Raw genomic sequence first — 18,632 nt, forward strand, 5'->3', positions numbered from 1 at the left:
TGGAAAAGACCCTAATGCTGGGAAAGATTGAAGGCAGGAGAAGAAGGGGACGGCAGAGGATGGGATGGTTGGATGGCATCACCAACTCAATGGACATGAGTTTGAGTAAGCTCCAGGAGTTGGTGATGGACAGGGAAGCCTGGCATGCTGCAGTCCATGGGGTCGCGAAGAGTCAGACAGGACTGAATGACTGAACTGAACTGAACTTTGATTAAGTGATGACAACTTAGGCAGCATGCTTAAAATAAGACTGAGTGACATTTTAATAATAACTGAAAAAAGAATCTTCAGACCGTTTACATACATGATTATAAAAATACAGGTTATATTGACATGTGCAGCCATTGACCTAGACTTGTAGAACAGAAAGCACTGAGTGACCTGAATATAGTGACTCTACCACTGATTCACATAGTAATAATCTCTCTTTTCCTGCTCACCATGCAAAATCACCATCTCCTCCTCCTGACTATTTTTTTTCCCTTACATCTATACAAATAAAGTATTTCCACCTACTTAGATATTAAAAGTGTTATAGCAAATGTCACTAATGACCCCTGAGGCCAAAATTTTTTAATCTCTTGAATTATTATTATTAATTTTTGCAGCATTTGCTACTCTGGGACACCCTCCATGACGCCTCCCTCTTGGCTTCTGGTTCTTCTACCTCTTTGACCATTATTTGTCAGGTGAGTCAGGGGAGCCTCTTCTTTCACCCACTCCTTAAACACTGGTTTTACCCAGGCACTCTGTTACTTGGTGATGTCATCTACTTCTCCGGCTGAGTGCCTTGGGTTCATATACCCAACTCGTTCTTGAACATAGACTCCTGGATAATGCACAGGTGCCCCAAATCATCCTATCATGATCTGAACTCCTCACTGTCCACCCTACTGGTTAGCCTGCTTTACTTTCCTTTCTTTCCCCATGCCAGCTGCTGACGTGCTCAATCACCCAACCACTGATACAACAGCCCCCCTAAACTCTTTCCTTACAAACCATATTCAATTGACAACTAAGCACTGCCCATTTACCTTCTTTCTTACTGAGCTCTTAAAACGTTTCCTTCCCACACCCTCTGCTACTTCTGTAGGTCAAGACCTCATCCTTCTCTGGACAGTTGCTATAGTCCCTTAATTGATCTGCTTGTCTTCAGTTTTGCCCACATCCTATTCATATGCCATCATTCTTACTTCTGCCAAAGTAAGCTATATGTATCTTATACACACACACATACATACACATAATGAAAATCTGACGAGTTAAAATCCATCAGTGCATGCTAAAAACTAAATGTAGTGTTTATTAAATTTTATTTTGATCCAGTTATCATGTACAGAAATCTAAGCTCATCCTACAATAGTAACCCAGGATGCCATCTTACATTTCTATTCTCTTTTAGTCCAATCAAAATGTAAACACAACCTCCACACTAAAAAACTAGCTTTTACTGATCTTCAGGCCCACTGATAGGTTGTGACGCACATATTTAAAAACACTGGCCTACAGGCTAAAGCCCATCCTTAGTGTCCTGCCCACCCCCAAATTACTGTCACTGTTTTCACAGCAACCTAGAAAGGGACTTATATGGAAATGGAGAGCTCGACTTACAAATACCACTCTCTAGAGAGAATCAGTAGAAATGAGGAATGGACTGTAAACTTTAAATTTTTCAAGTCACCTAAAGAGAGGTCCACTGTCGTAATTAGTTAAGTGTGGAGTGAAGAAAAAGATTCTCAGAAAGGAGAACCCAAAAGCCACTCTCAGTCACTCTACTCAGAGAGGCTGCCAGGAAGGTTCCACTAGGTTCATGGTAAGTTACAACAGCTTTCCACTCCTAGGAGTCCACGGAAAGCAGAAGCAAAATAAGAAAAAATAATTAGTCTCTTTGGCAAGGATGTCAATTGCTGCTTCTTATCTGATAATTCCAATCTTAGGTGGACACTGGAATAAGTGGTACAAACAAAAATGGGACCTCATTATATGGAATATAACACATCTTAAAATTCATGTTAATTCCTCAAAGAACTTTCCCCAAAGTTGCTTGTTTTCTAATGCCTGGAACATATGATGGAAAGTGGGGATCATAAGTTTTCCATGAATTTTCAAAAAAAGTTCCACCATCAAGAAAATGGATTTATGGCTAGAACATGTGTATAAAAAAATGGCAACATCATTAAAAGAAGCAGCTCTTCCAACTTAAAACTTTTTTCAATGCAATTATAAACCATTTTTACTACAGTTAGGAGAAAATTATTTGTGTTCCTTGAAAAGTACTGATCAAGTGTGGAAGATGATATTTCAAATACACATAGATAAAATCTATAACTCATTTATGGAGCCTCTTGAAATTTATTTACCCAAATTTTATATCTTAAACCATAAATAATTTTGTATTTGTGACCATGTGTATGCAAAATATAAGCAAGCATTTAAACATTTTATTAATTTCAGTTTTGCCAATGGGAATAAAACTTGACACAGCAAAAGGATTACAAAAAGTTACTTTTCTTTTCATAGCTTTTTGATAATCTTATTACTTTATTTTGGTTTTACTTCAAAAAATTGTCAGATAGCTAAGGAAACCTATAGAAAAATCACTCCTAAGACACATTTCTTCAACGGCTTTTGCAAAAATAACTTGGAAGGAGGCATTTCCCTAGGAGTAACTACTTGGCTGTAATGGTTATGCTAACAGTATTACCACTGCTGAGACATTTTAAGGAAATATTTAATTTTTCTTACCAGGAGCATCATTTTATTCAGAAGATTGAATAGATTATGCCACTCTGCAGAATTTTAAAGCTCTTTACATTTCATCTTACAGAAATCCACACTTGCAACACAGAGTTTGCTTATTTGGTTTCTCCTCTAATTCCTTTTGCTTGGCCATTTAAAGCTTCAGGAATATCCACACTTGAGGTTACAATAATAAGAACAAACTGACGGTCCATCCCTCTTTCTGATTGTCCCTGACCTTTCTAGGACACAGTGTGAAGGTGGTTATGAATGAGCCATGCACTTCCCTTCTTCACATTTAGGAAAGGATCCCCTCTCTGCACCTTTTCATTACTTCCCCAGGATCTCAGGCTCAAGCCCACATACTTTCTAAATCCAAAACTTACAGAGTTTCTAATAGCACAGAGCTCCCCAATACGTGTTTCTTTCCCATCATTAGCTTCATGCTTCCCATAGGCATTAGAAACATCACTTAATGAAGATGCTTGAGACACAGAGGTGTTTCCAGATCGTTTTATCTAATTCAGTAGCAGCCTTTTACCCCCAGACACCCCAGAGCAGCCAGAGCTTGCGCTCCCACATGCAATGTGAATTAATACATCTGGAACCAGTGATCTGTGTTACAGACGACATTTTCAGTCAATGAAACCAATGCCATACTCACGGTGGAGGCGGGTGGGGCTGGTGCTCAACATTTCTTGGGGCTTTGCAGGCAGCAGGCTTCACCATGTCCCTGACCACACACCTGGGGCGCATGATAGACAGCACAACGCACTATTAATTATAAAATGGGGAGAAACATCTGGAAATTAAACACGGTACTGAAAACAAGTTTAAGGGAACTGTCTGCAAGCCCCTACATATTAACCTAGAGGCCCTGAGAAGCCCTGGGAGTTAGGAGCCTTCAGCTCATGCTTCTAAGAGCTCAATTACACCCAGATGAACTCCATGCCAGTGCTGGCCTCAGTATTGGATTTCCTGTTTAGTACCAATAAAATGGTCCTTATTAGACTTCCCCATAGAAGCAAAGCTGCTGAAAACTTTGGCTTCACCCTATGAAGACATCTGAAAGCGTAAACATAGGAGCCCCTGCTGCGCTGATACGTTAAAAACAGGCAGGACTTTCTGTGGCCTTGGCTATCTTACTGAAAGACATGGACTTTTGTTTCATGCCCTTCATCACCACATAGATCTTTCCCTTTATGCAAGAAAAAAGAAGAGAAATAAAAAAAACAGAGATCTGCAATGTTTCAGGACATCCCCCATGTTCTAAATCCATTCAAGCTAAGAAAGGAGGAAGAGTCAGAGGGAAATGTACATATATAAAGTGTGTGTGTCTCCATAAGTATGCAAAATAAATATGCAAGATGCCTGCACAGTGTGAAAATAGGCAGGAAAAGGTCTTTGGGTCTTAAGTTGTCCATCACAGAATAAATAAATGCAGAGAATGGGTCACAGCTGCAAAGGGCAGCAGGGGGAGGTGCCCTTAACCTGATGTCAACAGGACTTAATGCAACGCTGGAGAGAATCAGAGCATAAGCCAGAAAACATAGCCCTTTGAGGCTGTCCTTGGATGGCTCAGATATCCCTCCACCTCAGAAGCCCTGAACAAACCTTGATTTGAATAGGGAAGCCCTGTTTATAAAGTTGAGACCCTGAGTCTTAGACTCTGCTAAATCAAGCCACATAGGACTTGGGATTCTCAAACAAGAACCTGGTTCTTAACTTTGACAGTGTTTTTGACTGCACTTGGAGATCTGACTACCTGTAAGGCCAGTCATGCTATTCAAGAGGTGGCTCAGTGGTGAGGCAGTGGCGGATAAACTGCTTTCCCAGAGCTAAAAGCTGCATGGCAAAATTCTCCACTTCTGAAAGAAATGATACAGGCAGACGTGGACACTGCACAGAAACGTGAGTGCACACACACACACACACACACACACACACACACAGAGCTAAGTCCAAACAGGATCAAGTAAGACTTAGAAATCAATATATAATGTGACAAGAAAAGAAAACGATGCCATTTCAAAGCCATCCCTCCTGGGCTCAAAGGAAAGAAATGTGGTAACTATCTAGAGTGAACGCTAAACTCTTAGTGGACTGATCACCAGTCATTGGAGAAGGACACTCTGGCAGGAAGGTTCAGAGAACATTCAAGAAGGCAGTTGCCAGGGAGAAGTAATACCCCAGGGTATTACTGAGCTCTGAAATGTTAATATAACTTACTCAAGTACAGTGCACAGAAAGTTACATTTCACTGCACTGGGAAATCTTTAGCAATTCTCACTCAACTAAAAATAGCCCACATGGCATGTTGAATCTTTACACGCATTGGTTTGTGAAAATATCGGAAATATCACCAACTTTGGAGAAAATCTTGAAGAATTATATGTATGAGAAACCATATGCAACCTTCTGTCTTAGTTCATTTCCTTTCTTCTTTTTTTTCCCTCCTGAAAATTCAGGTATTTAGGCAAAGTTTTGGGAAAAAAAGAAATCTGCCACTCAATTAGAGTTTTCCTTCAATATGTTTTTAAAAAACTCTTCTCCAATAAAGGTGGATTATTAGCCAGCATGAAAGACCATGTCTGTGTAAGAAAATTCTAATTTAATTTTGAGAATTCAGTGGTTTTGATTTAAAACTATAGTAAATGGCATATTTCATCTGTCTGCCTATGCTATAGAATCTTTTTTTAAAAATTCATTTTAATTGGAGTCTAGTTACTTTACAACACTGTAGTGGTTTTTTCCATACATTGACATAAATCCGCGATGGGTGTACATGTGTTCCCCATCCTGAACCCCCACCCACCTCCCTCTCCATCCCATCCCTCAGGGTCATCCCAGGGCACCAGCCCTGAGCACCCTGTCTCATGCATCCAACCTGGACTGGCGATCTGTTTCACAAATGATAATATACATGTTCCAATGCTATTCTCTCAAATCATCCCACCCTCACCTTCTCCCACAGCGTCCAAAAGTCCATTCTATACTTCTGTGTCTCTTTTGCTGTCTCACATATAGGGTCATTGTTACCATCTTTCTAAATTTCATATATATGCATTAGTATACTGTATTGGTGTTTTTCTTTCTGACTTACTTCACTCTGTATAATAGGCTCCAGTTTCATCCACCTCATTAGAATTGATTCAAATGTATTCATTTTAATGGCTGAGTAACATTCCATAGTGTATATGTACCACAGCTTTCTTATTCATTCGTCTGCTGATGGGCATCTAGGTTGCTTCCATGTCCTGGCTATTATAAACAGTGCTGCGATGAACATTGGGGTACACGTGTCTCTTTCAATTCTGGTTTCCTCAGTGTGTATGCCCAGGAGTGGGATTGCTGGGTCATATGGCAGTTCTATTTCCAGTTTTTTAAGGAATCTCCACACTGTTTTCCATAGTGGCTGTACTAGTTTGCATTCCCACCAACAGTGTAAGAAGGTTCCCTTTTCTCCACACCCTCTCTAGCATTTATTGCTTGTAGACTTTTTGATGGCATTCATTCTGACTGGCATGAGATGGTACCTCATTGTGGTTTTGATTTGCATATCTCTAATAATGAGTGATGTTGAGCATCTTTTCATGTGTTTATTAGATCTGTAGGTCTTCTTTGGAGAAATGTCTGTTTAGTTCTTTGGCCCATAAAAACCTCATTTGAATTTCTGAAATTTAAAGCTCTTTTTGGACCATGAAAATAAACACATCAATACTAAAAAACAATGTTGCTAGAATTTAAATGTACTTAATTTAAAATATACTAACTTAATTAATATACTTTATTTAAAGCAAAATACGAAAACTGATTTTTCATACTAACTTATATCCTGATCTCAGGTCTAGAGTGAATCAGTTAGCTGTTGAATCTGTTGTCAGGGAGAAAATGATTAGTTTCAGCTTGCTAGTTATTCAATCAATTTGAGGGGGCACTAAGCTATGCCAACATGTATTCCTACATTTTCTAATCTGACTTCTTTTAGCTGAAATTGCTTCTAGAGAAGGAGGAGAAGAAAAAAAAACCCTACACTCAGAATAAGCAACATAAAATAATACAACGGCCTCCTCAGACTTTTGTCAGCCTGAATGAATTAGCATTTCTTTAAAGCTGTACTTGTGTCTGTTCTATTGCAGTTTGAGGGATAAACCCAAGTGGTGTTGCCAGTTGTAACGCATGGAAACTGTTCAGCCGACCACTTCCCATCCTCCAGGCGTTAATCATAACACAATAACAGGGACCCCTCATACTTAAACACCACAGTGATAGATCAGCACACTGCAGTGATCAGGGGTCTTCCTTTGCTGTGTGCTAAGGCCCTTCAGTGTGTGAGACTGTCTGCGATGCTCTAGGGACCCCCACCAGGCTCCTTTGTTCATGACGATGAGAATACTGGAGTGGGTTGCCATGCCCTCATCCAAGGGATCTTCCTGACCCAGGGATCAAACCTGCATCTCCTATGTCTCCAGCATTGGCAGGAGGGTTCTTCACCAGTACCACCTGGGAAGCCCCAAGGGTCTTCCTTACATATGATTTACTCCTTCATCCAGACACAAAGAGGCCACAGATAAGCCACAAAGCCGACTTTCCAGAAAAGCTGTGGATAGAGACCAAGAGTCCAAGAGGTGTGACCTCTGATTCCTGCAAAGTCTTCAGTTACTTGGGAAGGAAGGTGGACCCCTCACCATCTTGGCGGTACCTGTGAGCACCCCTTATCACTCAAGCATCACTGAGGATTTATGCAAATAAGGCATCCTGTAAGCATCTCAGGGAAGCTCCCGCGGACTCCGCCTTCCGCGCGGCTGGGTTTTATGAATGACTGCAATCAATGCTGAACGACTGCCAACTGCCCACTCTTCCCTGCATCGTACACACAAGAGAAACTCACCCTGCCGCAAGCCCGCAGATGAGGCTGTGGCAAGGCTTTCATCTCCCCAAACAGGAACTAAATGTGCTTCCAGAGACTTAGAGTATGTGAATGAAACATTCTCAATGCCTTCAAAAGGCACAATTTACATAATCACTTTCTCTCTTTTGAGTTTCCATTTTGGTGCCTGCACTCACCAGCCCCACTTTGCCCTCCCCTTCCCTGCAAAATAACTAAAAAACAAACAAATAAACAAAAAGCCCTTATTGTTTTATGAAATTTTATCTCAACTGAGCTTGATGACAAGGTCATGAGTCTAGTGACAGCACTGAGCTGTACCACAGATGCGGACACGTATGCATTTCCGCTCTCCATTTTTTGTGGTTCTGGACTTTACTGGGGTTTCTCCTCCAGTGATAGAAACAATTACACTCAAACAAGGCTGGGGAAAGTGTGTCTGTGCCTGCTCCCAGGTAGGATTGTACTAGTGTGCATTTGTCACAAGAGTTTGTCAGTTACAATGACATCTAATTTGCTGATCGCTGATCAGACACACAGAATAAGGGAAAAACAGGCAAGAAGAGGACTCTGTAACCAGCCACTTTCTTCTGAACCTTCTATTCAGCACCAGAGACCCTTCTTACATAAGACATTAGGCAAAAGTACCAAAACATGTGCAAACGTCTTGTCTCCACCCTGATTCTTTCTTAACTCCAGGCATCCAGTTGCTTCCCCAACACTTTGGCGTGGGTTTCCAGTAGGCTTCTCAAAATCAACACTTTCAGTAGGAATCCACCTTTTCTTAGACACCTGACCCTCCAGGGCCAGCACCATCTTGGCTGGTTGTAAATGTTTTCTCTAGTTGTTCAGGCCGAAAGCTTTAGTCTCAATGACACTCCTCTCACACCTGTGTCCAGTCCATCACATTTGATTCTCCTTTCAAATATGTCCATTTCAGCATCTGTCCATTCCCCCCTCTTCCCCTGTGGCTACCCCGATGGGGTCAATGCTACTTTTCACTGGGTTCCTGAATCAGACTTCCCACTGGCTGCTGGCAGAGACCCTTTGGAAAGATAAATCAATCATTACTCCTCTGCTCCAAATCCTGCAATGGTGCCACAGTTTACCCACAAAAATGCAGGAGTCCTTGGAGTGTCATCTGGCCTCACGTAACTCCCAGTATTTTCTCCTGCTATCTCCTCCCCAGCATCCACACCCCACTCATGCTACCCCAGCTGCAGTGACCTTGCTGCTGGTTCTCAAACACACTGGGACCTTTGTATCAAACATTCCCTCCCTGATGTGTATGGAACTAACCCTCCCCTCTTTGCAGTCTTGGCTCAAGCGTCAGTGTTTGGTGGTTCCTGCTCAACTTCCCTCCCTACTGTACCGTCTGCTCCCATCAGACTTTCAGTGCCCTTCAGTCATCTTGCTCTAGGGTGGTGGTGGTCTAGTCATTAAGTCATGTCCAACTCTTGCAACCCCATGGATTGTATCCTGCCAGACTCCTCTGTCCATGGGATTCTCCAGGCAAGAATACTGGAGTGGGTTGCCTTTTAAAATCTGCCTCTCCTCTTCAACCCAGCTTGAAATACCAGCTGCTCAAGAGGAAGGATCTCTGTTTGGTTCACTGGCAAAGGCCCAGAGCCTAGAACAGGGCATAGTCACATAGAACATCATAGTCACTCACTACATATTTGTTAAATGAATAAAGCAAAATGCTTCATATTTCCAGCTTGAGTAACTAACATGCTAAGATAGTTATTTACAAATAGATTTAGGTAATACTTTTTTGCATGATTAAAGCATATTTATAGAAAATATCTGCAAAATATAAATTAATGTATGACCAACAAATTTTATGATTTGAATAATCCACTATATTTGTTTTTATATGACATGACTAAGGTTCATTCTTTTTCTAAACCAGAAAAAAAATGATTAATTTTGTGGAAAAGACTCTTTAGTATCACATTGTTGCTTCAAAACAATGAGACACTATTTAACATCTAGTATCCTGCTCTTTTATCAAATAACACTTTAATATAATTGTACATGAGGTAATTCCTTAATAGTAAAGAGAGAAAATTAATCCCCCCCTTTTTTTAATTTTTGTAAACAGTGTAGGAAAATAACAAAAAACTTCTGTCTATTGTCATCTATTTTGAAAATGTCCAAGGATATACAGTTAATATCCTATTTAATCTTCACAATGCTCTGCAAGGAGATATGATTGCCTTATTTGACAGATGAAATAATTACAACTCTAAGAGGTTAAATTTATTTTCCAATGATAACTGGCAAATGTTAATATTTTAAGAAGCTAAGATGTGTATCAAGTTTTGTTTGGGAAAAGGTAATGTCTTTTCCATCATTCAAAGACTCCTTCTAACATTAACACTCAAAAGATGAATGAAAATTAACACAAATCAATCATGAAGCTACAGAGTACAGTATCCTCAGATATGTTTCAATATAACTGATTTCGTGATACAGGTATATTATTGAAACTATTCAGATATCTCACATAGCTGAGTGTTCTTAAAACATTATTCTAGTATTCCAAGACCATATTCTCCAAATATACCAGCAGAACAATGGTGACAGCAGGTGTCAGGTTGGCTAAATTAGAAATGCAGAGTGACCTTGAGACCAGTGGGAATGTAAAACTCAAGGTAGGTCATCCTGTATATAGAGAAAAACAGCTTATATAAGAAAAAGAGTCAAGAAAGTGAAAAAAAATTTAAAAATTACTTGCAAGACAAATATAATTTGGTTGATAAAAATCTCTTCAAAAATATTTTTCAAAGGAGGTCTTCAAAAGTGATCTTTTCATCTCCATTTACTAATACTGAAAGAGGTAAAGTTGAAAATATTATTTTACACAATGAATTTTAAAAATTGTGTATTCATGTCTACTTAGCAGTGAAGTGTGATGACTGCTACTTGTAAGATGAAGATGAAACAGTGACAATTCTACACCAGACGGGAAAAGTGGATGTTGTTATTTTGAAAAGCCAGATGTACTAATCACAGATCATAAGGGTATGGTCTACCTCTGATGTACATTCAGGGAACGCTCAGAAGCTACATAAGAGTGACCTTTATTTTAAAATTGACAATGAGGACAGGTAAGTTAGGCTCTTAATTATAAGAAAAGGGAACCCAGCTGGCCAGTTTCCACAGTAAGTGGTAAGGGCAGTTAAATCACCTTAACTAGGCCAGGAATTTATTTACAAAACCAGACTAAAAAGTATAGGATTCTAAAATAAAGGTGATAACAAGATATCGATTTGCTACAGAGATTAATGGGTGATTTTAAAGTCGGGAAAAACAATTTTCTCAAAGACTAATAAGAAGGAAAGTAAGAAATCAAGCCCGTGGTCTTCTGGACCATTCAAATCTGCCTGTTTATCACCTCTCATGTTTCCAGGATGCTAACAGGTTTGGTTTTATAAGGTCCTAATATTGTTCCCAACATGGCAGCAATATGCCCAATTAACCTTTTACCCAAGCTAATATTTCCTATTAACACAATCAGTTTCTGTCCCCATTCACCATTCTCAAAGTGTTACATTGACCTATGAATTTATATCTGCTACCATTCCCCACACACCATCCTGCTGACATTTTTCTACTTATTAATCTGTGTGCATTCACCAGAATGACTTGTGTGCATTCAATAGAGGGGGAAAAAATCTTATCTAGTAAGAGGTAAGGTATTTCCAGCCAGAGGAAACCTTCCTAGAATCAAGGAAGCAGAGGCACCAACGAGGCAAGGGAGGCCTGAGCCACCTTCCGGACCCTCGAAGACTAAAAGTGGGGGGCGGGGAGACTTCAGTGGAAAGACAGGAGGCTGAGGAGAAAGAGCAATGTGAAAAGAGAGAGTAAGGTGAGGTAGGTTGAGAAAAGAGTCATGAGGAAGACTTTAATTTTTTTTACATCTATAGGCACAATTCCAGGTGATGAACTCCCCCTGGGGAAGGGAGAAGTTACCTGGATGGAGAAGGGCGTGACAGAGGGTGAGATGGTTGGATGGCATCATCAACTCAATGGACATGAGTTTGAGCAAGCTCTGGGAGATGGTGAAGGACAGGGAAGCGTGGCGTGCTACAGTCAGTGGGGTCGCAAAGTATCAGACATCACTGAGTGACTGAACAACAAAATGATGGGGAGAGGGGCAGGGGAGAAGTGGGAGGGGAGAGGCAGGCTCTGCTGTGTTTCTAACGCCCCCTGCTTCTCACCAACCCCAGTCTCTTGTGTGCATGCTAAGTTGCTTCAGTTATGTCTGAGTTTGCAACCCATATACTGTAGCCCGCCAGGTTCCTCTATCCATGGGATTCTCCAGGCAAGAATACAGAGTGGGTTGCCATTTCCTCCTTCACGGGATCTTCCCTATCCAGGGATCTAATCCTCTTCTCCTATGCTCCTGCATTGGCGGGTGGGTTCTTTACCACTAGTGCCACTTGGGAAGCCAAATTCTAGTCTACGCAGACTATTTAGGTCAACATATCTAAAGCCTACTCAGAAAACATAGTCATTCAGATTTAGAGTGAGTTGAAAAAAGCAAAAACAAAGCAACAACAACCACTACCACCTTGACTGTGAAGGACAATTCACAGCAATTAGAACATTAGAATAACTCAGTGAAATCTGACTTTCTCTGGCAAGACAGGAGAATTTGTCATCCTGGTTTGCTCCTCTGGCCCCCAGGATGGTGCATCCGTGTGGAACACAGGATCTGATTTGCACCAACAAAAGCCCCACCCATTTTTGTCCCACTAAAGAAAGCACTGAAGGCAGGAGAAGAGGACAACAGAGGATGAGATGGTTGGATGGCATCACTGACTCAATGGACATGAGTGTGAGCAAGCTCCAGGAGATGGTGAAGGACCGGGAAGCCTGGTGTGCTGTAGTCTGTGGGGTGGCAAAGAGAAGGACGTGACTGAGTGACTGAACAACTACAAAAGAAAGCACATTGATCTAAAGTGAATGAGAACGGTAGTATCAAGGAATAATCTTGGAACCAGCATACAGTTTGGAGAAGGAAATGGCAACCCACTCCAGTACTCTTGCCTGGAGAATCCCATGGACAGAGGACCCCAACAGTCCACAGGGTCAAAAAGAGTTGGACACGACTGAGCGAACACTCACTCACTAACATATGGTTATCTTAAAGGGAAAATTGTTTACAGTTGTTAGTACTTCAGTTCCATTCATAAACAGGACCTCACCCTGGTTTGATCCCTGGATCAGGAAGATCTCCTTGCAGGAGGGAATGGCAACCCACTCCAGCATCCCTGTCGGGATAATCCCGTGGACAGAGGAGCCTGGAGAGCTACAGTCCACGGAGTCGTAAAGAGCTGGACATGACTGAGCAACTGAGTATGCATGCATTCACAGCGCCCTTCACAGCCAACTCCTGGGCCTTACAGCCCAATCTGGGATCCTTACTCTGCACTGTGGCTCTGTCTCAAGCCTGGCTGAGGGTGGTCTCTCCACCTAAACAAAGGTGCTTGAATGATTGAGATGAGAGACACTGATGGATCAGCAATAATACCAAGTTACAAGGAAACAGAGAATCAAGTAAGTAAAACTGTCTTCATTAATCAAAAATGCAATTCAGCAAAACAAAATTAATTTCAAGAAATGCAAACCTATTCAGAGAGGAAAACTCTACAATAATAGAACAGGAAAAGGACAGTGAGTGACATCAGCTCACGTTTCTGAGTGTCTGCCTTGGGCCAGGGGCTGAGGTAAGCGTCCCAGATGCATTTAGCATGCCATCTGCTCACAGGTCACAGGTGGCCCTTGGTGTCACCCAAGTTACATGTTTACTTGTGCAGTATTACCATTTCTTCTCGGAAGCACAACTCATCATTTCAAACACTACACGCTATCTGTGAAGTGCTTTGTTTTGATCAAATAAATTATTCCATTGTCATTCAAGTGTTAGCATGAGACACAAGTTTGTAATTGCGTATTTCAAGCTTTAAGCACCTCACATCCTCTTATGACATTTCAGGACCCTAGAAGAATAGAGAGCTGTCTGATAATGCTTATCTACAGTTTAATGCCCAGGATAAAAAATTCAATTCGGTAGCAAGGAGGGATGAATGGTATTTGTAAGGATTATTTCCAGGGCTTCTTTACAACTAACGATTTTTCTGCTTTTTATTTGCAACACAAAGCCATAGCTCTTTAAATAACGATTTTAGGATTGTTCTATGTGTGCCTTTGCTCCACAAGTATTCCTTCCTTGCTCATGGGGAGCTAGATAGCTAAATAAATATATACTAAGAGGTCCATAATAGTTCCTTGGTGGGATTTAAGTGGATTTTAAATAGATAAAATGGGGAACTGGAACTAGGAAAAGCATTAATGAAATATTTCAGGTATTGTTTTCAATTAATTATATCTAATTTCTCATCTGATTCACTTGACTGGAAAGTTAGAGAGAAACTGGAGTCAATCAGATATGGAAATGCATCGCCCATGGACTATATATATAAATGTTCATATAAGTATGAAAGTGCTCAATACTAAATATACACTATTCCTTTCCTATTGTAAATGAAGATTTCTTTATTTTTTCAAGAGGCCATGATGTGCTTTTTTTACCCAAAACATGACAAAAGGATGAATCCAAATCATTTGGATACATCAATACCTTTAATACCTGAATATGATTGCTTTTTGTCCAAATATTTTTGACATTCAGAATGAGAACATTAAAAAAAAATTGTAAATCATTTTTTCCTCCCCTTCAACCAAGCTGATGAAAATATGTACAGATATTTAGACAAATAAGAGAGGTATGAGATTTGGAAAAGTAATCCAGGGACTAGGACTGCTGACTACTCACTGACAAGGGTAAACACTCTCTGAGCACTTTTGACTTGATTAGAGTGTCATTCTTGTGGCTTCCGATGGGTTGATGACTCCTGAACTATCATTTCCAGAATTCAATTTCCACTACCTATCAGGTCTGAAATCTGTCTACGTGAAACCTTCCTAATGACTGAGCCAGATCAGACTAAAACACTAAACTCAGTGTCCCCCCTTCCCTCAGACCATAACACCTCCCAAAGTCTGCCTGGTGGTCAGTTAACCCTCTTGTTACTATGTCCACAATCTTGGTGCCCTGTGACCTCTTACTTTTTCTAATGGCCAGTAAGGCGTTAGTCCACTGCTTCCAGAGTCATGTTCTTTCTGGAGTGAACTGCTTGAGTTGATCTTCCTCAAGTGCCTTCTTCTCCTGTCCTCAGACTCCAGAAAAGGCTTCCCATCTCCGATCATGTAAAACACACACACCACTGTCTAGTTCCAGGGTCCACCTACACACATCCTCATTCACTAATCTCTTCCTCTTAACTCAGAGTCTGTTAACAGAGTCTGTTTCTCAAGTCAGGTGATCCATCTCAATATTTCAGAACATCCTTCTGTCACTTGCCTCTCTAGTTCATATGCCACATTTCTTACTTAAAATGATCTGCCTCCTTTTCCCTCTCCATTCACTTTTAGATCTTACAAAATTCAACTCAAATGCACTGAACTCTAGGAAGCCTTCCAGGCTAAAGACTTTCATTAATCCTTCACTAGCACCTCCTAAGAAACAAATTAGTCCATATGTATATAGGATGAAAAATTTTGTTAACAGCTGGAAAGACATTCAGGAAATGCATGTTTTAGAAATAGGACGTAAAACAAAAGTGTGTTCCAGGGACCTGACTGGGAAGCCCTGATGACCATGACATCTTTGCGATCAATGAACGAACACTTAGAGGACAGCTGCTCTGTGCCAAGCACCATGCCCCATGCTATACAACAACCTGAAAGCAAGTCAGCTTGAAAATCATTAATAACAGTAGTAAATTGTCAACTTACATTTACTGAGCATTTATCACACAGACTCTTTTAAGCTCCTTGTATGCATGAACTCATATGATCCTCACAACTCTGTATGGTGGGCAAGTTAAGTAACCATGTGACAAAGCATTTATAAAAGCCTAACATGAAAAAGTTGGCTTATTACTTTATAATATTGTAGTGGGTTTTGTCATTAGCCTCCAACTAATAAAAATAAATGAAAATAAATAAATAAATAAAAGAAAAAGTTGGCTTAAAGCTCAACATTCAGAAAACTAAGATCATGGCATCTGGTACCATCACTTCATGGGAAATAGATGGGAAGACAGAGGAAACAGTGTCAGACTTTAGTTTTTGGGGCTCCAAAATCACTGCAGATGGTGACTGCAGCCATGAAATTAAAAGACGCTTACTCCCTGGAAGGAAAGTTATGACCAACCTAGATAGCATATTAAAAAGCAGAGACATTACTTTGCCAACAAAGGCTACGGTTTTTCCAGTGGTCATGTATGGATGTGAGAGTTGGACTGTGAGGAAAGCTGAGCATCAAAAAATTGATGCTTTTGAACTATGGTGTTGGAGAAGACTCCTGAGAGTCCCTTGGACTGCAAGGAGATCCAACCAGTCCATCCTAAAGGAGATAAGTCCTGGGTGTTCATTGGAAGGACTGATGCTGAAGCTGAAACTCCAGTACTTTGGCCACCTCATGCGAGAGTTGACTCATTGGAAAAGACCCTGATGCTGGGAGGGATTGGGGGCAGGAGGAGAAGGGGATGAGAGAGGATGAGATGGCTGGATGGCATCACCGACTCGATGGACATGGGTTCGAGTAAGCTCCGGGAGTTGGTGATGGACAGGGAGGCTGGGCGTGCTGCGATTCATGGGGTCACAAAGAGTTGGACACGACTGAGTGATTGAACTGAACTGAACATATAAATTGCAACAGTATTCATTCCACAACTGAGCTCTATTAGTATACTATTTTAATTATTTGAAATTGCTTAAATTCCTATTTTAATATAAAACATTATCTTCAAGTACAGAAACAACAGGATTAAGTGTAGGAATCTAGACTAATAATGAAATAGAGGCTTCCTCTTCCCCTCCCCCAAAATGTTTAAATATAAAGTATATTCATTTTGAAGAATAAAACTGTAGTCTATTTCATTTTTAATGTATATGTACACTGTCACATCAGTTCTCAAGGTCATAAAATAATTATAATTCCATTATCACATATAAATAATGTTCAGGTTGCTTTTTAGCTATCATTTCCAGAGTTCCAGCTAGTCATTCCTGGGATTTCCTTGCAATACACCTCTTATGTACAGATCATGAGTAAAGAAAAACATGAGAGGTTCTTAGACTATAAGACTTAAATTCAACACCCCTTCCATCCAAGTCACTAATTTCTTCTATGGCTCTTATGCTTCTGCTGTAGGAAGGCCACAGAGACATCTCTCCATGTACTTGAATTCAATCTCTTTGCTACTTTCTTTATTTCTCCAAAAGCAAAGTCTTTTAATATTTTAAAAATCATGGAGAATAGAAAAGTGATCACTCATCAAGAAGAAAGAGTTTGAAAAATATATCATCTTAGCTTTAGGAGTCCTTTCAAAGTTTTAAGGATGACCTTTGGTCATCAGCCTCAAGAACTAAGATGCTTTAAAAAAAATATTGAAGTATAGGTACTTTACAACCTTGTGTTAGCTTCTACATGGCAAAGAGAATCAGCTACACAGATCTTTGCTTCTTTCTTGTCAGCTCCTCAATTATGTCTCCTAAGGCATTAGCTCAGGGAACTGGTCCACTCCAGCTGCAGTTCTTTTGGTTAACAATTCTCTTAAAAGCTGGCTCCATTTTTTGTGCAATATTTTCACTCTAGGTCCACAGGAAGGAATACAAACTCAAATTTTATAATGCCCCTCTAATATCCAGGTCCTAGAAAAAGGCCAACAGACAGAAGTGACATTCAGGGGAGATTATCAGTGTGTGGCTTCCAAAATCTGGTCACACATCAGAATCATCCAAAGAGGTTTTTAAAGAAACAAATTCTTTGGGTCTTAGCCCAGACCTGAAGAGGTGAATTTTGGATCCAGGGATTGACAAGTGATTAGCTTCTCTGGGTGATTCCAATACACCCAGGTAGGCATTTGCTGATGAATGAGCAATTCAGTGACTGCACTGGATGGAGTCTTTCCTTACATGAAACTAAACCACAAGAGCCCTCCATAACTCAGGCCACATTATCATAGTCCCTCATAAAATGACTTTCCTTAAACTACATTTTAACGTTACAGCTTCAGTTCTTATGACACGTCAATACAAGAAATAGTTGTATGAAGTTGGTTTCTGCCTTTGGTGAGATTTCAGTCCGAGTCCTTCATATAAACCTCTACCTTCATTCTACATTATTTCTTTTCAAATTTAGCACTCAAAAAATGTCATTTCTTGTTCACTACAAATAATTGTCATAATTTCCTTTTGTCAGGGTCGTAAGCAAGCTAAGAGAAAAGCTTAAAGCTTATCATAACAATTCTGTTGGCATGGTAAGCATGTTTATAACCTCATTTTTTCTCATTTAAAAGTTTCAATTTACATTTTACTAATGTTTTATGTTGAAATGTATTTGAGAAAAGCAAAAAAGAATAATAGAAAAAAGGTTAAAACTTTATCCCATTAGGAAAATTTAAATTTAAATTTTTCTTACATTAGATAACTCTAATAAGTCTTAAGGTGCATACCTGGCATAGTATATGAATATGTAAACACAATATAAAAATATATATAAAAAAATAATGATTATAATGGCATCTTTCTAAGGTTGACATGTTATGCAAAATTAGCATTTCAGGAAGAATTTTTTGCTTCAGGGAAACACTCCCTAGGAACTGTTAAACACAGAAAGGAAATGATTTAATGATCAAATAAAATAAATGAGGAGAACATTAATTTAGATAGGCTGAGTAGGTTTTCTTATTGCATAAGATTTCAGACTCTTCAAAATGCTAGTGTTCACTCTTCTCTAAACACAGAAGCATAATATGTAGCATTTTCCAAGGAATAAAATACAGTTTGGGAAGTGATGACGTGACACTTGATAACTGCAACATGAGAAAAATAAGAATTCTCCATAGGATAGACTCAATGCTTG

General features: G+C 39.9%; 1 protein-coding gene across 29 annotated transcripts in view; it reads right to left on the bottom strand.

Annotated features, from left to right (window-relative positions):
• RIMS1 (regulating synaptic membrane exocytosis 1) overlaps positions 1–18,632 on the bottom strand; it is a 582,683-nt gene that overhangs the window by 476,219 nt on the left and 87,832 nt on the right. For 24 of the 29 annotated variants that reach the window (XM_070450170.1, XM_070450169.1, XM_070450172.1 and 21 more), the window contains exon 2: positions 3,404–3,484. The exons of 4 other annotated variants lie outside the window; for them this stretch is intronic. In XM_070450170.1, coding sequence (XP_070306271.1) covers positions 3,404–3,484 — 81 coding nt within the window. Of the gene's footprint in view, positions 1–3,403; positions 3,514–18,632 lie in introns of all 29 variants that reach the window. One more of the 29 variants, XM_070450176.1, reaches the window with a different exon arrangement.

This window comes from Odocoileus virginianus, chromosome 19 (assembly GCF_023699985.2).
Source record: "Odocoileus virginianus isolate 20LAN1187 ecotype Illinois chromosome 19, Ovbor_1.2, whole genome shotgun sequence".
In the NCBI taxonomy this organism is placed as follows: domain Eukaryota; kingdom Metazoa; phylum Chordata; class Mammalia; order Artiodactyla; family Cervidae; genus Odocoileus; species Odocoileus virginianus.